Source organism: Sinohyriopsis cumingii, chromosome 2 (assembly GCF_028554795.1).
Source record: "Sinohyriopsis cumingii isolate HCF-2022 chromosome 2, ASM2855479v2, whole genome shotgun sequence".
In the NCBI taxonomy this organism is placed as follows: domain Eukaryota; kingdom Metazoa; phylum Mollusca; class Bivalvia; order Unionida; family Unionidae; genus Sinohyriopsis; species Sinohyriopsis cumingii.
The window spans coordinates 79,283,124-79,311,024 of NC_142962.1; the positions used below are offsets into that span (position 1 = coordinate 79,283,124).

The window sequence follows — 27,901 nt, forward strand, 5'->3', positions numbered from 1 at the left end:
CCTAACTGCTAACCCTAACCATAAAAGACAAAAATCCGTTTTTCTCCCAGACGGCTAGACTCCTAGACCGATTCTAGTCAGCGAGGTACCTGTTTGTCGGAATAGATGAGGAAAGAGGAAAATAGTGCAGAGAAACTCCTAAAACTGTCATTTCTGTTCATACTTATCTCCAGACAATCCTAACACAAAGGACTCAGACGTTTTATCAGTAAAGATGATATATCTGACAACATAAAATCACCTTATCGGTACTATAAATGGGCACAAGAAGTGCAAGCGTGACCCCAACCATCAGCTCGATTCGAATTTCTCACAAGTCTTTTATCGCTTTAAAATCGCAAGAAGTCTGTAAAGCTACACATATCCATTCAAAAGACAGTAACGTACCAACGCATAACTCTCGGACGACCATCGCATGAATCCAATCCGGCGAATTAATCTTTACTTTCTAGCAAAATCGAGTAGGGTTCAGTAGCTCACATCCGCGATAGGAACCAAAATATCTCTGCTCAGAAAGACTTAACAGCTGCGCTGGGAACCAAGGGCCATACCTAAGCAATATTGAGTCCGGTACGTATAACATTATTCCGGATTATATTATTATTATTATTATTATTAGTAGTAGTAGTAGTAGTAGTGTTGTTGTTGTTCATGACCACACTGCCGACAAAAGTTTAAAATATTATCATTAACCAATTATTGATATAACAAAACTATTGGGAGCTTGTTATTGGTGTAGACCATTTTATCATATTTAAAGAGAGTCTTATGTCACTTTTTTAGACTCGAATAAACAGTAACACAAGAAAGAGTGAAAACAACAAGCTTTGAAAAAATACAATAATTTATTTCCCTGGAAATAAATTGTGTAAAAACTAATTTTAAAAAATACGAACTTACGGTTTTATAGAATCAAATCCAAAAATGATCCAAAAATAATCCGAGAATAAAATTTTAATAGTCCTAATAATAAAATGTTCTACTGATTTCACGTTTGAATCTCGACGAAGAATCCAAAATGGAAGACGATGGTGTATGCTACAATCTGTAGTGCTGAAGTCTACAGTTCCTTGAGGAAATAAGAAATATCACTCCGGTTTCCGATAGCTGAATTAATTTTTATAAAAGAACTGCTCTTGTTCCACAATATTACATGAGCACACGTATTTTCCAGAAAAATAACAGAATTAATCCTTTTGAACTGAAGAAGTTTGAAATAACTCCAAACCAAGTAATTTGAAATAACTCCAAACGGCACAAAATTAAACGAACAGTTTAACGGCCCAAATTCTATTGAGATTAATTCTCCAAAACATGGGTTATGTGGGCGTTCTAAAACGTAAACAAGGTCACGTGATCAACTTCTGGTAGTTTATGGAAGCAAGTACTTGTTAAAGATCACGTTCACCCAATGTGACCCTGACGAAAACCAATCATTTTTACTCTAAGAAATAAAAAATAAAACAAATTGTTTATATCTTAAAGACAAGGTCCCATCATAACCTTGGAAACAACCAATCATTTTGAAATAATAATCTGAAACAAGGTCAGGATTTAGATCAACACCTGGTGTTTATAAACTAACAACCAAGGTGAAACTATTTTCTAAAATAATATCATCTCTAGTGAATAATTTTACATTACAATATCATGTAATGAAAAATAAAAAATTTAAAATTGACAAACAATTAAATTGAAATAAATATATATTAAATCAGATATAATTAAATCAAATATACATAACAATATCATATTTGACATTTAGGAAAATACTCTTTATTTGTTTACAGATTTGCAATAATGAAATTGAAAATTTTCTGATGAACTTACATAGGATCGACTGCAATTAGTTCAAAATCTAGGTCAAACTGACAGAATGTCTTCTACTAATTACGTGAAAGGGAAGTGAATATCATATTTTAATTCATACTGACGACAACATTGTAGATTTGTAATGTTTTCAGTATGCATTACCTTTAAATTTACAATGTATTTCTTCTTGCTTCTAAAATTTATCTTCAGGACAAAATAGTAAAAGCTCTTCAATTTGTTTGCCATTAAATGTAGAAATAACATTTAGTTTTGTTTTACGGGTTGATGCCAAAATAAAAATAAATATATTATGTTTTTGACACTAACCATCTGACACTAACCACCTTTAAATTAAAGTAAGTACTATTCATTATTTTAGACCAAACGGTTATCACTAGAGTGTATACAGTTTATACAGTGCAACATGCGACCAAAGCCAATTCATTACTCCAAATTTCCTTATAGCATCCGTGCCTGGAACCATCATTACTTGTTGAAAGAAAACTAGAAACAGTACAGGTCAGACACCCATACTGTGATCAGAACAAATGACAGTCACCTTTATTGTTACATTGATATTGGTGTCCTACTCCCAATCACGTGCCACAACATGTAGAATACGGACATTCACGTCATGAATGAAACATCCCCGCTTGCGAACGAAAAACAACTTCATAGATGTTTTATCATACTGAAGTTACCATCTGAACTGGGATATTTGAAATTCGGTATGCTGTATAGATCAACAAATGTCATATCATTCTTTCTTTCTGTGTTTAACTTGCACGAAAGCTTTCCGTGTTCAACTTGCACGAAAGATTCCTGGACCTCTGCTTTACAGTACCTTATCAATTTTAGCATCAGTGCTCCGAACCAACTTAAACATTTGTATTTATAAATGCCCCAGGAATATATATCTTGTTTCCTTCACATTTGTAACAATCGACCAAACCCTATTCATTACTGCAAGTTTTCTTACATCATCCGTGCCTGGAACCAACTTTCCTTGTTGAAAGAAAATTGCAAATAGTAGAGGTTCGATTCCTATACAGCAATCATAACAAATAACAAAGAAAATACAAATATCTTCATTGCCACATATACTTTCATAATCACGTACCGATAACACGTAGAATACGGACATTTACATCACTGATGATAACATCCCCGCTGTGAACCAACACAACTTCATGTATGAACTACCATGCCACAGATAACATCTTTACTAGGACACGTGAAATTGATTGTGCAGCATAGATCAACAAATTTCACACAGTTCGTTCTTTTCGTGTGGTTTCAATTACATCAAAGATTACTGGACCCGCGCTATAAAGTAAGGTATCACTTTTAGCATCCGTGCTCATAATGAACTTATACATTGGTGTTCGTAAATGTCTGAGTAAAATATTTTGTCCTTCCCGCACATTGGTACAAGTCAAATTATCTGCATGTAAATCGTTTAGGATTTTCTGTTCCTTACGTACTATAATTAAACATCTTTATTCTTTAGTCATTGCGCAGGAAAACATGGTTTCTATGTAAGGATATAAGGTATTTATATACGTATATTTGGAGATATCCATCAACACTCAGAACCACGACATCCGTACTCAAAGATAACCTAACAGAATTCCTACATTTAATAAACCTTGACCCAAGTAAAAGTAACATCCGCGTCCACTCTGTCCTCTCTCTCTCTCTCTCTCTCTCTCTCTCTCTCTCATTGCAATACATTCGCACTGGAAATGAAATATACACACAAGTTATCTCAAGTGTTCAGTACATTTTCTTCCACAATTTTAAGGTAGAACTATTGGCTAAGAACTCTTAGATATCATCGATAGACATAGATAAAAATGTAAGTGTTATTGACAGCCGCATGTGACACTCTACCTTAGTCTATTTATTACTGAAGGTTTCCTCATACTATCAGTGACTGTAACCAAACCTTCTTGTTGAAAGATAATTAGAAATTATATACGTCTATCTGCCATAAACCGACATTCACTTACCTTTTCCCAAAAGTGCATCGATAAAATGTGTAATAGCGACATTTATGCCATCAATTATAACATCATCGCTGGGAACCAAACTAAAGTACAATTATTATCATGCCATAGTAAATATATTTACCAGAAAATTTGAAATTCATTGTGCAGTATTAATCAACAGATTTCATACTGTTCGTTATTTTCATGTTCTTTCACTTACATCAAATTTTCCTGGATATGTACTATAAAGTACTTATCAATACTAGCATCCGTGCTCAGAAACAACTTACGTTTCTGTGTTTATAAATGCCTGAGTAAAATATAGTGTGCGTCCCCCACATTTGTACAAGCCAAATTATGCCCTGCTCCTTAGGTAATACAATTTATTATATGCTCAATTTTTTCTCTGTTAACTTTACATTGTCAGAATCGTTCAGTATTACCCGATCCTCGCGTGCAAATACACATTCTTGTGTAATGATGAACATGCGCTTGTGTGTTTAGTTTGGAATGTGACACACATTCAGTTACTTTGTTTCGTGTAGTGTATTTTGTTCATATAATTAAACATTAGGTAGAATAAATTTGTTTATCATATGATTAAAAGATTACTGCATTTGTATGGGAAAATATGAACTCGTTTGTCGGATGGATATACTGCACTCCCCTGCTCCTTAGGTAATACAATTTACCATTTTTATTCTTTAATCGTTGTTAGAAAAATTGTTTTTCATGTAAGGTACATATACACGTGTATTAGAAGATATGCATCGGTTATCAGAACCACGAAATTCGTAAACAAAGTTATCCTCATAAAATTCCTAAGTATAAACCCTTTTAATTTCTGGAGAGAGAAAAAATTTGCTGTAACGACATTTAATCAAACTTGACTAAAGGAAAAGCAACATCAACGTCCTCCATGCTCTCCCTCTCTCTCTCTCTCTCTCTCTCTCTTATTCAAGTATATTCGCACTGGAAATGAAATATATGCACAATATATCTCATTATATCATTATATTCAGTAAATTTGCTTCCACAAAATTAAGTTGACTTAAGTTAAGTTGAATTATTGACTATGATCTATATTTGTACATCATTGATTTACATGGATAAAAATGTAAATCTTATTGAAAACCGCACGTGACAGTCTAAGTCCATTTATTACTACATGTTTACTTACATCATCCGCACCTGAAACCAAAACTTCTTTTTGAAAGATAATTATAAATCATGTAGATCTATCCGACATACAGCCGAATACAAATTCACGTCAGTTTTCCAAATAATGCGTTGGCAACATATGTAATAGAGACAATTACGTCATCAATAATAGCGTCATTGCTAGGAACCAAATGCAGTTCATATATTATCATGCCATATTTAATACATTTACATGGAAATTTGAAATTCAGTTTGTAGTATTAATCAATGAGTATCACACAATTATTTTTTTTTCACGCTGTTTAGCATAAATCAAAGCTTTATGGACCTATGCAATAAAGTACCATATCAATATCAGCATCCGTGCTCAGAACGAACTGAACATTTATCTTTGTAAATGACTGAGTAACATATATTGCCTTTCCTTCAAATCTGTAGACGTCAAATTATCTCCATGTATATCATTTAACACCTTTTGAACCTTAGGTATTGCAAGTAAGTAGCTTTATTCTTTAGTTATTGCTCACAAGAGTTGGTTGCTATGATAGGTCCCTATACTCGTTTCTGCGAAGCGATGCATCTGCACTCAGAACCATCACGTTCTTACCTCTGCCTGTCACAGCACGGGTTAATGCCAAAATAAGTATATGTATATTATGATTTTGACACTAACCACCAGTAAATTAAAGTAAGTACTGTTCCTTATTTTAGACGCAAAGACCATCGCGAGAGTATATAGTGTAACAATCGACCAAAGTATATTCATTACTACAAGTTTCTTTATAGCATCCGTGCCTGGAACCAACATTCCTTGTTGAAAGAAAATTGCAAATAGCAGAACTCGGACTCCCATACAGTTATGAGAACAAACGATAAAAGGAAAATATATCTTTATTGCCACATAGAAATTCACGTACCTTTCCCAGACATGTCCAGATAACATGTAGAATACGGACATTTAAATCATCGAGAACAAAATCCCTGCTGGGAACCAAAACAAAATGAATTATGCTATAGTTACCCTCTTTACATGGATATTTGAAATTCATTGTGCAGTATAAATAAAAAAAATTCATATATCTCGTTCTTTTCATGCCGTTTGACTTACATCAAAGATTCATGCATCTGTGCTGTAAAGTACTGTAGCAATTTTAGCATCCGTGCTCAGAACCAACTTACACGTATATTTAATGATATGCATCTGCGCTCAGAACCACGACATTCTTATCAATTGTTATCACTGCACAAGTTGATACCAAAATAATTGTCGATATATTATGATATTTTTCACTAAGCACCGCTAAATTAAAATAAGCAATAGTTCTTGTGTTGAATAAAAAGGTTATAACGATAGCATATGAATGTAACAAATCATCTAAGTCTACTACAAGTTTCCTAATAGCATCCGCCCGATGAAACAAAACTTCTTGTTGAAAGAAAATTATGAATAGGACAGATCTGCTCCAAATAAATCAAAGAATCCTGGACCTGTGCTATAATGTGCTGTACGAATTTTAGCATCCGTGGTGAGAACCAGGTTTTATATTTGCTTCACTTCTCCATCTAACTGATATACTACGACATATCAATATCAAAACATGTATCGAATCTTTTGTCCAAGACCTGCACACATTGTTTATTCAACGCAATGACACAGTAAATATATAGTGGTTACTTTGCGTGTCAGCGAAGAACTGTCTCTGAATCAACTATTGCAAAAGAAATGTATAGATTAAATAGAACTAGGTTTCGTAATCGGAAGCGAGGGTGATGCATGTCGTACAAGACAAATTATCAATAGTGAAGCATAATAATGAGTTGTATGACTGATTTAATGTCATATTTTTAACGTGTTAAATGTTAAAATTCATGGTTCATGGGGCAGGGGCACACATAAGAGAATGGTTTATGATCTCATTGGTTGAATGAGAAAATCTAGTATGGTCCATCCTAAACTTTATGCTCTTAGACTTCTATGTGTGTGTGTGTGTGTGTGTGTGTGTGTGTGTGTTTTATTTTTAACGTAGCTTTAATAATTTTGAAGTCATATCGCTACGATTTCAGTAGTGCGGAAATGCATAGTGATTTCTATCACTGAGGCATCATGCCGCAGACATGTAGCATGATGTCCTACCCAGTTACATTATCCTGACACTAGAACGACCAGTCCGAACACTACCCTCTTGATGCATAGGGCCTAGCGAGGCAGCTGCTAGTACCATTTTTATAAGTCGTTTGTATGACTCGGCCGGAGCTTAAACTCGCGATCTTCCGCATCCGAGGCGGACGCTCTAGCCACTAGACCATCGGAGCGGTGGATCCGGAACGTATATCACATCTTTAGGTTGTTTTCGCCCAAAATTGCGGTGTCAACTGATACTTCAATCATTGATGAATATCGTCTTCCTCCTCTTATAATGACTGTACGAACACGAAAAGTTCGGTAAAAATGTCAAAGTTTGTTCTCTAAGTAATCTTCTTAAGAAATTATACAACGTTCCAAATAGTCACCACGTTGGTCATATTTTATGTCGTATCTGCCTTATTTTCATTAAGAACCAAGAAGATACCATAAGAAGTCTTTTAATGAAAACATCATGTCGATATGACCATCGATTCAGGAGAAGTAGCGATAATAAAATAATTAAAATAATAAAATTGTAAAGATGGCTACTGTTGCGGCCATAATGTTAGTACTAGTGGCATATTGTTTCATTAGGTTCAGCTACATGATGGCGTGAACTTGTATCTAATGTTTCATGTTAATCTTCCAAGGCTTTGGAAGTAGCGGCAACAAACTTGTGCTAATGGACGGATGGATGGATCATCAACCGATGACATTTTTAATGATGCCTTCTGTCGTCGCTATATTTGACATAAAATCAACAACAGTTTTATTTTGGACCAATTATACATCATAAGAAGTCATCAGGCTAACCACCCAATTGCAAGATTATTGTTTAGGTTTGATTAGCGACACGATTTTAGATATGACTGCTGTGGCTGCCATATTGGATATATCTTATAAGATCCGACCCATTTTAATTCAGAACCTTAGAGACATCAAAACAAGCCTATCGAGAAAACCCGATGTGAATATCATCATCGATTTATGGACGGCAAAGATAACTCTGTGTTTTTGTACATGGCCAATGTAGAGCCATATTTGGACATAAAATCGTTATCCTTTTCCTTTATTGCATGCTAGACACCATAAGTAGTCTTCTCACTGGCTGTTGGCCTGATATATTAGGAGGAGTAGTGTTAATAAATGTTGTGTTAAAGGACGTACAATGCACAATAGACGATTTTATAAGCTCTTCTCGTATATGACAAGAACAGTCAAAACAAAACTAAATTTCCCACAGGTTAAGACCGTTCTCTTTCTCTATATGTATCTCTTTTCTTTGTGCGTCTGTATCTGTGATACAAAATACAAAATAAAAGATTGAATAAATAGATTTTGAGGAACAAAGACTGAGAAAGTTTACATTTTCTTGCTCTATGTGTCTGGTTTTGAATCAAATAAGATATAAGTGTTTGCTGAGATTGTATTCTGTTCATCCTTACATGTTGATATGTTTGGAACAATTATTTTCATTCAAGAAATTGTATATTTGCTAAATGGTTTAAGAAACGTAATTGACATCATATATTGTTACCTTTAATGACAAATTTACAAAGGCATTTACTAATACTATACAAATTATAGTTCCTCATAGATACAATTATTGTCTTAAACTTTTACAGTCATTGCAAATTTGTATGTACATCTTACTCATTTATTATCAAACACAGCTTACAGAAAAGTTCATAATAGTCACGAATTATCACTTGATTACATATTAATAGGCTTAGTTTATTACACACAAACAAAGAAAACTAATAAACAATCAACAAAACTAACTAAACAAAACTCGCAATACTTTTTTGACAAGCTTGAAAGCTCCTGAGCCGGCTACCCACAAATAGCCCACAATGCATTATATATATTTGACGAAACCCAGATTCCACAGAACCCTTTGATCCCACAAAAGAAAATGAAATAAAGCAATGGAAACTACACTGATAAGAAATACAGGTAAAATACGTTTAAACGTGATGCTCCGATCGAAAGAATAATATCGCGATATAAGCGGGATCGCGTTAAGACATTTTTCGAAAAACTTCTCCATAGACAATGTGCATTGAAATTTCATCGTCATCAGTTTCAACTAACCTCTTCATCATATAGCGTTTGTTTTGTTTGCCGGGGGTTTCATCACACATCAAAAATACTTCAGTTTTTAATTGTATACATGCAAATATGGTGGAAAAGGTGCACGGTGAAGTTAACGCAACATTCAACGCAGTGCTGGGATTAAAAATCTGCTAGGGATACGAATAATTGGCTTTTCCAAGAACATATATTTAGGGTTTTAAAACGAGAAGTCATATTAAATTAAAAGATGGGAGCCATGCTGTCATCGTGTTATAAGCAGAATTGCCTTATAACCATTCGCGATATAACGGGTTTCATTTTATATGCATTAAAAATTATCGTATAGCAGTCTACTTTCCTAGCTTTAGATCGGCTACATATGAAAAATAGATAGAGACTCTAGAGTATGAAGACACTATAAAATACTTAAAACAATTTTAAATGATCACTCCTTGGCTCTTCAGGCTACATTGTGTTCTAGACTAAACGAACTGCGACTACATTCATCATTACCTAAATGTAAACAAAAGCGAAAAAAGAACCTTTGTTTCAAAGCTGGCCGGAGTAGAACAGGAAGAAGAATTCCAGTTATCTCCCTTATTTTGACTCAATTTAAAAAAAATTCGACCGTTAATATAGATAACTTAATTCAAAACCCAATTAATTCATCAACCTTTGTGTCAACTATCCAAGAGATACCTCTGCGTATTGCATTATTCAATGCCCAGTCAGTAGGACCACCGGAAAAGCGCACAGAAATAGTTAAATTTATCAATGAACAGAATATTGACGTCTTTTTCCTTACAAAAACATGGTTAAAACATCAGGCGATGAGTCCACGTGTGCGGATCTAACACCCACTGGGTACTCCATCAAGTCGTTCCCCCGTAATCCTCGTGGAGGTTGAATTGATGTCATCACAAAGAACTCCATGATCAAACGTCTTAACCACAAAACAACATTCAATTTCGACCACGCATCGTTTGAACTAGTCCAAACCACACTCACACTGGAGCAAAGGTCAGTCCATTTTTTCTGCTTATACCGCCCTCCTCCTAGTAGAAAAAACAAGCTGACTGAATCTCTCTTTTTGGAGCAGTTTCCGAATCTCCTGGACTATGGAAATTCGATAGGTGGCAACCTGATTATTCTTGGAGATTTCAACTTTCACTTTCACTGCCCCGGAAACCTGAGAGGCCTTGGCTTTCCACCAGACTCACTATTCATAAGCAAGTCTATGAAGCCGCTAAGAAGAATGTCACAAATATAGTCCATGCAGCGAAATCAGCCAATTACTCTACTAAGATCATGGAAAGGTCCAGCTGCAAAGAGCTCTTCGAGATTACTAACAAGCTAATGTCAAGGAACAAATGTACACCACTTCCAACTACCTTCTCTCCAGTCGACCTTCCGGACATTTTTACAAATTTCTTCCGTGACAAAGTACAAACCATTAGAGATAAGCTTGACACCACAATTTCAATTGACTCGTCGTCACCATGCAGTTGGGATACAGAATTTGAGCGGCAACCATTAGCAGCATTTCAACCTGTCCCTGTGGATTTCGTACGTACAATCGTGATGAAGAGTGCACCAAAGTCATGTGAACTTGATCCAATCCCAAAATCGCTGCTGCTTGATTGCTTATATCCAGTATAGCCTTCACTAACTGATGTTATTAATACCTCTCTCTCATCCGGTGATTTCCAGTCATTTTTCAAAACTGCCATTGTAAAGCCTCTGCTGAAGAAACCAACACTAGACCATAACGATTTAAAGAACTACCGCCCAGTTTCTAATCTCCCATTCATATCAAAAATGTTGTTCTATCCCAGCTTGTATCTCATCTGAATTCAAACAGTCTTTTTAGCAATGTACAATCTGCATATCGCCCTTGCGACAGTACTGAAACTACTCTTCTAAAAGTAGTTAATGACATTCTCTCTGTGTTGGATAGCGGAAAGATTACAGCCCTCACCCTCCTTGATTTGTCTGCAGCATTTGACACAATAGACCATAATATATTGCTTCACCGTCTCCAGCATGTATTGGGCATTCATGATACAGCCTTACTGTCGTTCAAGTCCTACTTGGTCAATAGGACACAAATTCTGTCTGCAAATGGAATACACTCCAGCCTAGTTGATCTATATTGTGGTGTTCCACAAGGGTCTGTTCTTGGACCTGTTCTTTTCATTCTATACACTTAGTCGCTCACAAGTGTCATAGATCATCATCCAGTGTCTCACCAATTGTACGCTGATGACACCCAAATATACAAATCTAGCCATCCAACTGAAGTTACCATCCAAGGTGTAGAGAGGTGCATTTCAGATGTGAAATCATGGATGACATGTAACAAGCTGCAGACGAATGATAATAAAACTGAGGTCATTCTGACAACAACACAAAGACTTTCTCTTTCACATCTTTTACCTCAAGCAATAAATATCAGCAACACCAACATTAAATTCACACAACCAGTACGAAACCTAAGTGTCACTCTGGACAATACAATATACAAAGTCCTCATTATATTATTATTATTATTATTATTATTATTATTATTATTATTATTATTAGTATTAGTATTATTATATGGTTAATAATTGGCTCTAGAACTTTTTGTAATCGGTCTTACGAATTATGTGGACTTCACATGTAACGTGTACGAAGAGGAAGTGTGGGACCAAAATAGTGGTTAAAGTGTGGTGTTGGGGTTAGAAGAGAAACGCAGTTTTATCTGCAATAAGGTGGTGAAAAATACAGAGCTGAAACGATATTATGACTTTTAAAAAAATTCCGTTAATGACAGTCATGAAGGCGCTGAAGACTATTTCGCCAGATGTTCAAAATATTTTTTTAGACCTATAATACTATTATACAAATAGAAAAAAATTAATTAGGGAAACATCCCATCATCAATAATTATGAGGTATCTAGAGATGGTGTAATCAAGAACTGGTTATCTCAAATTTACTGTTTGGGAGGGGAGAAAAATTATTTCCCTTATAAATTTATCTATGAATGTTTTCATGGACTAATCGAAAAAGGTCATGTGATTGGTCATATTTATTCAGATCCCAAAATAACTCTTTGAATAATTTGCGAGCAATTACATAAATTCAAAATAGCAAATTTGATGAAACTGGCATGCACAAAATAATTGCAAGATGAGATATTAAATCTGTGAACGTAGAGACTAGTGAAGAAATAATATTTCAATCAATTAATGCAGCTGGCAGATATTGTGATACTTGCATGCGTTCGGTTCAGCGCATCGCGGATAAAATAAACAAATCGGCGTAGTCAAAGAAATATGTACAAAAAATAATATCTAAGTTCGCTGCAACTTATTACTAAAACGAGTGCGCTAAATAATCTACGTGGTGAAATAATTTATCTTTAGAAACGTTTTTAGAATATAAATACTTAGTATCATAGCAAGAAGATCCACAAAATATTTTTTCAGTCTGTCAGGCAATTAACGTAACACTAAGTTCAAGAACATGTTTTACCTACCTCTTCACTCACACGAATACACTTGCAGGATGCCTACAGAGAACAAATTCTGGTTGCCTTTTATAATCGCTACAACGCCTACTCAGAATTTCCAGACTGTGGTGAAAGTATGAATCATGGTGACGAAGTCTTTGACAGAGTCAAGGCGGAATAATTCATTCTGACTATAGTTTTAAAAAATGTATTTTAATCTGGATTTCAGAATCAGTATATAATATTTTTTATTCCATTCTGTTAATAATATTTATTCAGATTATCATATTTATTTTTATTCTGATACTAATATTTATTCAGATAATAATATTTATTTTTATTCTGATAATAATATTTATTTTTATTCTGATAATAATATTCATTTTTATCAGAATCAGATCTTTTTACGTTCATCAAATTTAAGGCAAGAATGTGCATAATTCAGAATTTGATCTCTATCGCACACAGTCGCACTAATATGTTCTCGTTGTAGTTCATTTAACTGTTTCTGCGTTAACAAAAATCGCCGTATTCATCAATAATTATATTAATACTAAATTTTTCTGCCTTGACTTTGTGTCAATATTGGTTTGACGGCACTTTCAAGTATCTAATTGTTACATATAAAAATTCTCACGTGTTGAAGCATATATAATATCCCTTGATTAAATCAAGGAATAATTAATTATTTGACAGACATATTTTTTGTTTAACGAAATACTGATATTGGTCTTTTCGACCTTCTACGAACGCACATACAGATTTCTATTTCAAAACTCTCTTCTTAACTCAAGCAAATGTCCGGTATGGTCAGTAAGTTTGATAATAGCTGATTATGACATCGCAGATAAACCGGATTAACGGATTCTAATACAATCAAAAATCAAAGGGGTGCTTGAGGTAAATAAAATATATCCCTGCTGGGCCTGATTGGATTTTTCAAGATCTACTTGATAACTGCCATAAATTACATCACATACAAGATTGACTGCGATTGTTGATGTGATACTGACAACACCTGGTGATTCATGACGACCTCTGCCGAATGGATTATTGTTATACCTTAAGATATCTGCCGGTATCGCTACGTTTTCCATGCTCCAATAATTTCTGGAAGCTGTTTATCGATGACGCCGCTGACTGATTTTTTAGTTCATTATATTTAAATCCTGGTATTACAAGGTTTAGTAATTGTTCTTATGTTATTTTATAATGTCTTGTAAATGCTTGTCTAGTCATGAAGAAAAATCCGATATTAACATGTACAGTACTGAAGTCACAAATCACTGTTTCAACGATAATTTTATTGATTAAATCGAGATCTGATGCAACCATAGTTTAGATGTTTTACTGTTTCAATCATCTGCTGTTTATATCGTTGTTGTAATGCTGTGATAGATAAGAAAACAGATTTCGTAGATCACTGAGTACCTGAAAGTGTTCAGAATTAACTGGGTCGGAAAACGATTTAATATTTTCTTCATTAACTCTATTTCTATCATATATTTGTTTCTGTAACTTGGGAAGCTTTTGTACCATCAGACGAAGCAAAACAATATTTCTCATCCACGAGATATACATGGATAATCTTTTAGATATTCTGGAAGTTTCAGAAATATTCTCTTGTCCGTAGAGAAATCGGTGCATTGAGGTTCTAGTGATCCTTGACAAACAGGTGCTATCTCTGAACATCCTATCACACTTCGAATCGACGACTGATATATATCGACGGCATGATCTAGCAAGTTTATTTATATCGCGGCTGATATGTTGGTATGTGAACAGTGATAGTTATTTCTGATTCTTTTACTGTTATAGGTTTGATTCTGCGCTGGGATTCATCATTGATCTATTTGATCTGATAACTACTACAGTCCGGGGTTACATTGGGTTTATTTTTTATACACAAATACCAGAGAATTATTTGCTTGCAACGCATCGAATGATATTGATCTAATTATGATACACTCGTAATTGTGCAAGTGCTATTTCTTTCGCTGGAATTGCAATTGGAAAACTAACGCTGAACTCAGGATTGGTTGAGCTTGCTGATATCGTGGTTTATGACGCAGTTGTATTAACGACAATCTGTTGTAGTAATTCTTGCGATGACGGCATTATTATTATTTTTAAAATCCTGATTCTAAATCCCGACTTGTTCTATTTCTCCATCTTTACTGACGATGATATCATTTCAACATCTAAATATTGAACAGGATTTTCTATATTTTCATCAAATGCCTCGTTGTAAATTTTAATGATTTCTGTGAACTCGATATCTGATATAATTCCATCACTGAGATATGATGAAATCAACAATGAAAATTGGAGTATGCTAACATCGCCGCTTGAAGTTTTATTGCATGCTCATGCAATTTTGTATTTGTAGATGTATATATTTTTTGCGATGATATTAAGAATACCAGCAATTGTTGTCGCAGCTGAAACACAAATTGTTACAACTGCTGGCGATGTTATTGTTATTGGTGATAGCAATACGCCGGGGCCATCGATAACAGCGGACGCCGAATACACAATTATGTCAACGACAAAACTTCACGTCAGCAGTATTTATTTGTTTGTTTGTTTTACTGTATACTTATCTATGCTATTTTTCAGTTGGGTATCCCACGAACACACTTGCTCGTATCTGAAATATTGAACGTCGATTGGTGTTTGATTGATTATATTTTAAGTAAGTTGTAGTTTAGTCATTAATTCAAGACACCAATAGCACAACACTAGGTGCCTTTTTCTTCGGGTTCCACTGCAAATGTTACTTCGTCGTTTTGGTCTAGTAATACTAACAATACAGAAGGTCCGGATTGTTGGAGACGGGGTAAAATTGTGGTAAATGCCGTAAATTTTGTATCTCCAATTACTCAGAACCTGTAATATACCGGTAATCTCAACGCGATGTTTAATGGATCTATTGAGTGGTGACCAAAATGCTGATCAAAATGCTACTCTATATACTACACTATCGGTGATCCTTTAGATTTCGTTGAGTCTAATACCGATAACTGTTGGCTTTCCAAAGAAATCATTAATGATTCAATTTATTTTCTGCGAACATTTACATATGCGTTTATATGATTAGAATATTCAGATCTAAATGTGGTCATTCCATCACTGATTGTCATTAATGGTGTCATCATCGAGATGTTGCTATTGTTGACGTATTTCTTTGCTACAGCTTTATCATTTGATTCTGGTTTTCCACGATCAATAATTTTATTATTTTATTATTAGTTATATTGAGAGAAAAAGTCATTGTATCACCGCCGGTTAGTAAACAATCATTGATCTCAGCTCTGATCGTGTTATTACTGTCTACGTATCCTTTTGTTGCCACATCAGTGTCTGATTTTGGTTCTCTCACATTAATAATTGTATTTCTGCTCATACTGAGATCGCCATACATAATATCTCCAAATCTTCTGATTCGTCCAGTAACTTCTCCCATGAGTGCTAAAATTGATTCATCCAAGTTTAAATTTACCATTTTTAGCAAACACCACTAAGTTATCTTCGGTCGCATCTGAAAAACCGCAGAATAATATCTGTCAACGGGATATTAATCGTCTTTAATCGTCCTTGTTTATCCTGAAAAAACAACGACTTTATTTTGGTCCACATTTTCGAGACTCAAAAGATTAGCGAGTTCATCCTAGACCTCGTCAAGGGTCGTCAAGGGTTGCATATTTAGATAAGTCACCTTGCGGTTTGCCCTGAGTCTTACTCAGAGTAGATCTTCCGTAAATATATAACATTGATACTAAGATCTGTTTGAAGCGCTGGACGACGATGTATACTCGTGCACGACTTTATTAGGTGGTGTCAGCGACCTTGACATATATTGGCGAATCAGTTATTGTTTGTGTTGGTGATGTTGGATACCAGACAGAAGTGTTATGAAGTTCGCCGACATATTTTAAAAATTCGTTTGGTGGCTTAACGCATACCAGTCAAAATAAACAACTCCACGTGGGTCAATCACGTATGCAACCCTATGAGTACCTGGACCATCGAGATTAACGATACCAGTTTCAACACGGTTTGGTTGTTTTGGTAATTGGTCATGATTAAAAACACCTCTTAAATTTCTTATTTTTAACATTTTAGCGGCATTAAGTAAGTCGAAATTGGACATGGGAAGGATCGGCTAATTGTCCCGGGAAGTCTTAAACCTTTTCCGTACCACGAATGAAGTCTTACACCTTTCCCTTTTTTGAAAGTCTTTATTCCGTGACCTGTTGCTTTCTTTAGTGCCATCGCAGCGGCAGTTCCAACAGCACCAAGTTCAGCTGCTTTGGCAACAGCTGTGACCACACCGGCTATCAACGCTGGTAGAGCTGCAAGAAATTGAAATATACCACCCTTTATGGTCCTGGCTGCGTCTTTAATGGCACCCGCAGAAAGATTAAGTCTAAAGCCAGTCTTTGATTGTTTGGAGTCATTGAATTGCCTGAGTTGACGTCCTGTCAGTTTGTTTGGCCCACCAGCGATCTATTCTGATTTCGATAACCACCAGAAATAGCTAGTGGACCAGGTATGACAGCAAGTACTCGTGCTACTTGAACTCGGAAATGTATGTCAACGACTGATTGTCTGAACAAGTCCAGGTGTTCCAGTCATAAATAATAGATCGGATATAATGTTTGAAATCCCGCTGAAATGTCTACAAACCAGAAACAACATTCTGATAATGCCCCACAAATGTCATCAACCGATGATTATGACGTGCAACATGAGTATGTTCAAAATTCAAATATATCTTCAGAAGGTTTTTGATGTCCTTATCTCCTAAAAGAAACTTTACAAGCCCCAAGCATGTCAAACCCCAATAGATTTAATTCCCGCGAATCGACTCTGGCATTTTCCTGAAACGCGATGAATATATGTCGTGGTTCTGACACCCCCTGTTGTAATGCTATCTGCCATGTGAATAATCCAGCAACATTACTTTGAATACCGTCTGTGGTCATCGTCAACCATGATAATGTTGATTTACCACCTTGATCCATGAAAGAAAGCAACCGTTGTTCTTCGGCGAGCGATGAAGTCATTATTGCCATCTACAGCGAAAGTTTTGTCAGCGTTACTTTACCGGCATCAACGGCAGCAGCATGCCATATTGCATCATTGTCGGTGGCTTTTCTGACAAGTACCACTGTGTGTTTAGAGCCAAATATAACTTTCCTAACATTTCTACAGAATCCAAATATGTGTGATAGTGGAATCACACCGTTCAACATTGATCGACGTGATGCGAATCCCAGGTTGAAGTTTTCATTCACTGATGCGACTTCATTTCCAGATGCATTCAGTGTTACGTTTCTGCTTTCTGGATGCTCAGTTGTATCCTTTGCAAACATCATTGATGGACCAGCTGATCTCGAGTAATCATCGCTGTATTTTGTAAGACCAATAATCGTCGTGGCAACGTTGATGTTTTCCAGGCATGATTCAATGCTTATTCCGTCATGCTGTACGTGGCACTGTTAAATAACGCCATGAAGCCATTATTAACAAAACCAACTCGATCACCAATTCCGTACGCTGGATCATCTCTTTTCAAAAGTCTACCTTCTATCTCAATAAAGGCCTCAGTGAGCAACAAATATCTACTTGTATCCCGAACCTATAATTCGAGTATTCGACGTGCGATAGGAAGACATGCGTCATAAAACAATATTGATAGTCACGCACAGACTCATCATTGAGCAATGGTGCATAAATGTTCAGTGCTAAATCAGATAAAGGTTTGAATATTTTATTATATTTGTTATCGTCTAACAGGATGACCACTTCGTGCTATCAGACTGGCAGTTATATTGTTTTCTTTTTCTGATAGTGGTACACCAGCTAACTCTTCTAATTGTTTTATTCGCGGCTTGATTTTTTATTTTACTAACATTTGCAGTCATAACTTCAGTGCTGGACAATTTTGCTGATGGTGATTTTCATCGTATTAATCGTGCTAGTCTATCTTTGATTACTGCGAATGCTTTACCGGCAACATCACCAACAGCACCAATCATACCTTTATCACGAACATCGTCAATAGTTTTCATTCTTAGTTGCTTTGCTATCGGTATTGCTTTTGGTGCTATTCTTCTACATAGATGCTGAGCGACATCACCGAATCCATCCCTTAGATCGCTTTGTATGTTGGTAATCGCAAATTTATCACCCCTGACCATTACAGGTCCGCGTTGAGCATTATGTATGATCATCTTTTTTTAAATTCACTGATCTAATTGCATACCCACAAAAACTGCGGTAATAAACATCAGTAATTTCATGAATGAGAACCGATAAACATTAATCTCCGTGATATCACCTATGAATAATCTAACAAATAGCAACTGCTTCATTATTGATTTCTGGGGAATTATTACCGGCTCGTCTTCCGCCAATCAAAATTTCCAGTTGTTCAACATCGGCAAGCACATTATTGGGTCATGATGTAATAAGGCCCCTTCCTGGAGTAACAAGACCACTTCCAGTTGCAACTTCTCCATCCTTGAAGTTTTTCTTGTCTGGTTTTTGATTCCATGCTTTTGAGGTTTTCCTTTCCGATTTTCCTTTTTCAAGTTGCTGCTTCATTTCTTTTTCTTTTGGTCTCCTTTCCTGCATTGCTCGTTCAATATACTCATATACTGTATTGTTAAAGATGTCAAAACTAGCTATTAATATCTTTCTCAGATCTGATTTGCGGAGCATCAGTAGCGATACGATATATATATATATACATATATATATATATATATATATATATATATATATATATATATATATATATATATATATATATATAACCCTAACCAAATCAGCAGCTTTTAGGGTTTTACAATATTTGGGTTTTGACATACTTATATCTATCATGATATCCAAACGCGGCAATATTAATCACTTGGTCTGGGTCTTTGATAGTGGCAATACAGTTGGGCGTGAATTTGTCTATGATCTTTCTTCTGTCTCTTGGTAGAGGTTGTGGTTGATTTGGTTGCCCGGGTGGTGGTTGGGCTGCTTGAAGACTGTCACAGAATAAAGGAAGAAATACCTTGGTTTCGACTTAGAACGATTTGATCCATTTTCATCGTACCTGCGTACAACGCTACCTAGGGTGGATAGTTGGTTTCTTTAGGTAAGCAACTGAACTAGCATGTATCTCGGCGTAGATCTTGATGTACTACATATAAATATAAAATATTTAATTGATAATTAAATTCATTGAATTGAAATATATTTTCGATGAGCGCTGCAATGTTAGACACGCCATATACCAATGTATAGTCAGTGTATTTTGCACATTTAAATTATTAAGATGTAAAGTACTTGCATAATATTACATAAAAAATATTATATAGTCTACAAAACTACGTGATGCAAAATACATAACAGAAAAAAGGACAATTTTAAGAATCATGCTTCCCAACAATCAAGTGATATGAAAATGTACATATATTTACCTGTCTTATATTAATCGTTTATTCATACTGAAGGTCAAACCTAAACAAGCCAACAAAACCATATATCGAATAATGTCTTATTGTTATTTCTCAAGTTTATAAGTGCATTAAGTGTGCAGTTGTTTGTTACATTACAAACTGCATCATACCGTGTTTGCTTGTTTGTTGACCGACACACGATCACTTCTTTTACTGATATCGTATAGTTCTACTTTCGTAGTCTGTAAATGTCACCTCGATGGCAATGAGCGTATGTGTATCAACGATCCAAACGTCTCGGGCGCCTACAAGAATCTTTGGCTGAATGAAAAATTAGAACTAAGTCTAACAGGGCATCTAGGAAACGAACAAGGTCGCTTTACATATCATCACTGATAATGCCGTTGCCGCCACCCACCCCGACACATATGTTGTAGCCGCATTCGGAAGCAGCTTCTTAGTGCTACTAAATGATCGCATGCCATATTAACAGTGTTGCATCTCAGACCGCCTTAACTTGAGGCTGACGTTGAACGATTACGGAAGGGTGATCCGGAGCAATAACAGAGGGTCGAGCTAGACTATCAGCGGTATCTCTCTTGAGTTCGATGCCGGTATTCACGCAGATATAGCAATATAGCAATATATGTCAAGTGTGGATACACCCAAGTGCTAAGTCATTGTAGGATAGTAGCGAACAAGAGCAAGTATGTGGAACATGAACCTAAACAAGCCAACAAAAACATAAAGACGATAGTCATGATTTCCCAAGACGCAAATGAAAGCGCTGCGAAACAGATTATATCTACACACACACACACACACACACACACACACACACACACACATGCACACACACACACACATCAAGCAGGTGTTAATGACGATCGAGAGGTTCCCAAAATAAGATCTATGTTCATGGGCAGGTGCGATATCAGCAGTAGGGACAACCCTAGAAAATAACAGCGGGGAAGTCTATCAGGGACGTATGGAAGGCAGAGACTGACGTTGGTAACTTCTATCGAAGCAAATTTGCCATTATTTCTTAACATGTAAATTTTGTGAAACTGTGTTGCCGCCGCAACCATTGCAGATACAATGATTGGCTCTAATGCCAGCCTCACATTTCCCGCACAGCAATATTGCGCATCATTTCTTCTTTCGCTGAGTGAGAATTAGTCAGTGCCCAAGCAATGTTTTCCACATACCTCTCTAGTCCCCATTCTTAACTATAAACACATGTTTTTTATTTGTTTTTGGTAGCGTCCTATTTAACATGTGCTCATTACGATGTATCTTCTTTTCATGATTATAGCTTTGGCGTAAAGTCTAACAACTGCTCTTCCTCTCAGATGGCCCAGTTCCCGGTACCTGACTACCATATTGGTGCGATATACAGTTTTTGGTTTGTTCATTCGGTTGAGGTTTCAAAGCCTTTGAGGAAAGAATAACACAACTTTGAATGACTAGTAAATGATTAGCGAAACATAATTCGTGTTACAAATTGGTAAGTTGTCTAACATATTTAGCCTCATAAGGACACAAGTTGTTTATTCGAAAAAAAGCTGACGTAACTCAAAGACTTGCATTAAAGCTATTGTGTTTACACGTTCTCCATGCACATCATATTGCCCTTCCACAGACAAGAAATATGGCAATATATTTTCTATACGTCTTGATATATTACAGAAATCTTGAATACTCTAAAAATGAGTAAGCCTTTAATCAGTATCGTCTTTAATCAGTATCCCTCTTTCTATTCCAATCCGTCTCCTCTAACTACATCAGTCACTCGTTTCACCTTGACAGCAACGTTACCCTCACAAGGACTGATACGTTGATCTATGTCAGTCTTTCACACAAAGATTATGAGATTAAGTCGCGTGAAGAACTGTAATAAGCTTCAAATTTTATACCACAAAGACGTAAAGGATGCCTTTCCCTAGTTCCGACAAGAGGAAAGATTTTAATATGTTGCTAAACTACTTACATATTCTTTATTTTACTGTAAAACAAGTTAGAACGTATTAATTTGTCGATCACTGGGAATAGAACAAGCAACCCAAACCCAAAGTTAAGTCACCTCTCTCTCTCCCTCTCTGTCACACACACACACACACACACACACACACACACACACACACACACACACGCGCACGCGCGCGCGCCATGATTGACCTTCAGTATGAATAAACGATTAATATAAGACGGGTAATAATATAGACATTTTCATATCACACGTGGTTGTTGGGAGCATGATTCTTAAAATTGTCCTTTTTTATATTATGTATTTTACATCACGTAGTTTTGCAGACTATATAATATTTTTATGTTATATTATGCAAGTACGTTACATCTTTAATAATTTAAATGTGCAAAATATTGCAGCGCTCATCGAAAATATATTTCAATTCAAAGAATTTAATTATCAATTAAATATTTTATATTTATATGTAGTACATATTAAAATAGTTACACATATATGAAAGATGTGTTCAGTATATAAATTCAAAAGTTGTTGTTGTTGTTGTGGGGTTTAACGCCATTTTTCAGCACACGATAGGCTGTACATAGCGGCCAGTATTAATGGTGGAGGAAGAACCCGGGAAAACCCCGGAAAGAACCACCGTAAATCCAAAAGTAACATTTGATCGATAGGCTTTGAATATGAAGCAAAAGTTTGTTATATGTTTAGGGACATGCTCATTACATCAGCACCCTTTGGAAAACTGTGATTATTCATGAAGCTATTTTGGTTATTGACCTTTGCATGACCTTTATAACTCGAGTACAAAAACTACTAGATTGTAGAACTGTAAACCGATAGATATGTAGAACTGTATACTCTGAGGATGCATATAACTTGTTTTGATTCTATGGGTCAGTATCCAAACAGTCGAGGTCATTGATTTGTCTTTATATAATAAGACTTTTCTCGTTTTCATATAATGGTATGCGACTATCATAGTTGTCCAGTTAAAATGGATTTTATAATGATAGTGTGTGTGTGTCTGTGTGTGTGTGATTTGGATTTTTTAATGTAGCTTTTTAAAAATTCAGTCATATCGCTACGATGTTAGCAGTGTGGCAGTCATAGTGATGTCCAGCACTAGGGCATCATGCCACAGACATAAAGCATCATGTCCCACCCAGTGACATTATCCTGACAAAGTCCTAATACTAACCTCGTATTGATGGGTGCCTAGCGAGGCAGCTGTTAGTGTGACGATTAATCAAAATAATCAAAGTTTTCACGGGAATGTTAGAAAAAGAACCAAACAATTGTAAATGAGTTGCAATAATCGTGTATAAAATATTTTTACACAATTTTGGTTAGTTTCCGTTGACACATTTAATTTTAACTCTTTCAATATATCACAACCTAAAATGTCTATTGTAAAAATGATAAACCATTTCATACCCTTAGTGCGCGTGTTTATAGATCACCAGAACAATAAATTCCACAAGATAACCTGGTTATAGTGATAATTCTAGAAGTCAGTTAGACGGTAATGTGTTCATGTACATGAGAATGACAGCTTCTATGAAAAATATAGAAAATATCTCTAACCAGCAAACTGATGTTTGGTCAATTCTTCTAAACCGATTTTTGCTCTGTAAATTGAGACTGATTGTTAAACACTACTACTAGTAAATTAATTAAACTTCCTATCTATTACTATTATTATTATTCTCATTATTATTATTGTCATTATTATTATTATTATTATTATTATTATTATTATGTTTACTATGTTTATATTATTATTAGTATTATTATTAGTAGTAGTAGTATTATGTTTGATATTATTTATATTATTATTATTGATATTATTATTGATATTGTTATTATTGATATTATTTTTTATATTATTATTATTGATATTATTATCATTATTATTATTATTATTATTATTATTATTATTATTATTATTATTATTATTATTGTTATTATTATTATTCAGCTGTGAATGAGGAAGCAACAGATATGTGTTATTGGGGCAGGTATAATAGGATTATCATCTGCTGTAAATATACAGAAGATATGTCCAGAGTCAGATGTCACCATCGTTGCTGACAAGTTTAGCCCTAATACAACCTCAGATGTATCAGCAGGGTTCTGGATACCACATTTGATTGGCAGTACACCACAAGAGAAAATCAGGTCAAGCAGTTTTACAAATCTTTAATAATTAGACATTTGATATGGAATGTGGATGTTTCTAACTATTTCAAATGTTTTCGTCGATCAAAGTATGATACAAAGACATTTGGTGGATTACAATACGTTAAACTAATATGGTGAATATCAAATTTGTTCTATTTAGAAATTTGTTTCATGAAAATACATCTCTTGAAAGTAATGTGGTCTAACATGAAATAATAATTCAAAACAGCAAATAGTCAGTGAAGTAATTCGATTGCAATTTTATGGGAGGAGTGATTTGGTAGAGCTGAATTCACAGTAAAGTTCTTGCCTATATTTGCCCCTGTGCCCGTGCCAATCCTAATATGATTTTATAATTGGTCAAAATGACACATTATGTCACTGATGCAAAACCTACCTAAAGATAGTTATATATAAGTAATTCGTTTCGATAATTTATTTTGTATAATCCTCCATGCAAATTTGCCTGTTGATGTTATTTATATGAAGGACACCCATCTAATGTCAGTAGTGTAAGTGGTATGGTGCATAGGCTTTTCGGGATGAACGTCTTTTGTGCAGCAAGCTTATGTAACCTAATATATCGCATTTATTTAAAATTGCTCTATTTTAAAACTCTTGAACGCCCTACATTTTTTTCTGTCTCAAGTATTGTCAGCAACCTCCTGAATTTGATGAGAAAATTAATCTCAGTGCCACATACAGCTGTTAGCTTAGATTTACTTCTTTCAGAAAAGGGAGGTGCAACAAAAAGTATAACATGAAACATGTGTACAAATATCACTGATACCAGACGATTTGAAATAATTTATTTATCCAAATCAAGAAGGCTGTTACAGTGCCCCCCTACACACACACCTCTATTTCCCTCCCTCTCTCTCTCTCTCTCTCTCTCTCTCTCTCTCTCTCTCTCTCTCTCTTGCCCTCTCTCCAAATAATCTTCAGCAATGTTAGTCTGTTAAAATATGTTAAAATATTTGTATCAGAACCTGCGTTCAATCCAATAATTTCATATTGTGACATTTAAATAGGTGTACAGGTCTTAGGCATTCCCGTCTCTTTAGACCGATTATAGGAAGGAAATTAAAATCAGTATAATATCATACAATAAAATATATATTATCCTATACACTGAAGCAAAAATAAGTCTCCAATTAAAGACCAAGGTATTATCCATCGGAAAACAAATATTTTTGAAAGTGGCTGACGTGAAGAAAATATTCAAGAAAATCTAATGTACCGGAATGTATCACAGCTCTTTTTAAAATATCTGATACGACTGAGAATGCTCAAGACAAAAACAAACATCTTATATCAGTATGTGATAGGAAAGCTTACTAGTCTGTCAATGACTCGGTCCTGATTGCGGCCGTAATTTTCTCTCTCGTTATACCTGTCAAAGATATTTTGCCCAATATAAATTATTGAACCGCATCAGAAGTAACAAAAAGTGATATATTCCTTTAGATTAGACCCTGACAAATTAAATGTAATTCCTATCTGCCGCTTTCTGCATTATTTATGATTTATATTCAACCAGCTTCCCAACGGTTCCGTCGATGACTAGGAATGCTTTCTGCTGTGCGTGTGTTTGATGGGTGGGGAATAGGGGTGGTGTAGAGGTGGGCTTGCATTAAAATGAAAAACTAAATTTTATGCTTTGGTATTTTCAGCAATTGAAATAATGTTTATTCTAACAAACAGGCAACCAAAACAATACAATGAATATGATTATAAATTGTAGAAAAAAGAAACAGAAACCGCATCCATATACGACAGGACATCATAAATCAAAGACAATATGACATTATTGCTGTACATAATCAAGGAGCAATACTATACAGTACAACATAGTTATATCCACATAACTTTTAATGATTGTATTAGACAATATTACAGATAATATGCACTGTAAAATGGAGCAATTATGAAGTAGAATACAGGGCAAATAAAAATTATCCATGCTAAGTCATTCGTTCCAAGTCAGATACACGTGGTTGGAAAAAAATGACACATGTCTACAACGTGTCATGTTAAAGCTATCTCCAGAATGGATTATAAACATTCTAAGGCACACATTTTTCGAATATACGGTGTTCTCATAAAGTTGTCTCTTAAACGGGGTAAACAATCAAATACATTTACAAGTAATATACCAATAGCTATTAACAATATACAATTATTTCTAAAATGAGATTAACATTTTAATTTACTAATTATTATGAGCAGAAGTTGTCCTGTTCAAGTTACCTCCAAACTGGGATACAATCAAATACATATTCAAAATATTTTGAAGACAAGGTATATATATATATATATATATATATATATATATATATATATATATATATATATATATATATATATATATATATATATATATATATATATATGTATGTATATATATATATATATATATATATATATATATATATATATATATATATATATATACATATATCTCTGTGTGTGTGTGTGTCTTCTTTGAATGTGTTTTACATTGTAATTAGCTGATTATTAGCACTATAAGCTTTAATTTACAGAGAAGTTTATGAGAAAAGCTTATAGTGCTAATAATCAACTAATTACAATGTAAAACACATTCAAAGAAGACACACACACACACACATACATACATACATATATATATATATATATATATATATATATATATATATATATATATATATATATATATATATATATATATATATATGTATACCTTGTCTTCAAAATATTTTGACATAAACTTCTCTGTAAATTAAATTTGAATATATAATGCCTATCTGCATTATTATATGGGCAACGTGTCTTCATGAACGTATTCATTTAGTTGGATGAACACTTTTTCATAATTTTCTTTCTATAGTGTTCGCTTGCCTTTACGATTGTTTGTTCTTCCTTACTGATTCTCAACACCAAAAGCATCAAGAACATAAATAAATGCCCAAAACTTTATAGTTTCATTCATCGATTTAAATATCTGCTATGATTGTTGCCAGGTAGCCCCTAACATTGTCATGTTGTTCGCGTATCAAACCAAATGGACTCCGTCGTTGTAAATAACCGGACAGATTATAGTCTGTCCTATTCGGTTTCTGAAAAAGTGTCATCTACATCCAGTCTTTGCCTTGTCTAGTTTTAATATTTTTATAAAGAGTCGAACTAAATAAACAAAAATGTAACTCTTGCATATATGTGTTCTAACTAATATGACTCCTAGGTTACAGAAATTTAAGGAATTATTCCGAGATTAGTAAAGACAGCGAACTACATCCCGTTTGTTCTGTGAAATAAATATACTCGCCCACGTAAATATAACCCCGTGTTAGTAAAGAAACTCCCCTTTGGTTTGAAGCATGCAGAAGATGACGGTGTTAGTGAAGCTCCTGGCAACAGTCAGGTTAGAAAATTCTAAACTGATGAATGAAATGACTAAGTTTTGTACATTTTTATGATGCTTTTCGTTTATAAAATCAGTATGGAGCTACTAAATAAACGGGGCGGTGAATAAATACGATCACATTGGATAACCAATTTAAGAAAAATAAGCACAATGTTTTCTAAATAAAGTACTGTAGATGGTTATGATGATCACAATATGTCCTTATCAAGG

At 34.7% G+C, this 27,901-nt stretch overlaps 1 protein-coding gene across 1 annotated transcript in view; it reads left to right on the plus strand.

Annotated features, from left to right (window-relative positions):
- The first annotated feature begins 291 nt into the window (after positions 1-291).
- The window catches only part of LOC149805253 (D-aspartate oxidase-like), a 61,388-nt gene continuing 33,778 nt past the window's right edge, over positions 292-27,901 (plus strand). The window contains exons 1-2 of the mRNA XM_089933775.1: positions 292-570; positions 24,083-24,282. Of these exons, the coding sequence (XP_089789901.1) occupies positions 24,089-24,282 (194 nt within the window). The 5' untranslated portion in view covers positions 292-570; positions 24,083-24,088. The remainder of the gene's footprint in view (positions 571-24,082; positions 24,283-27,901) is intronic.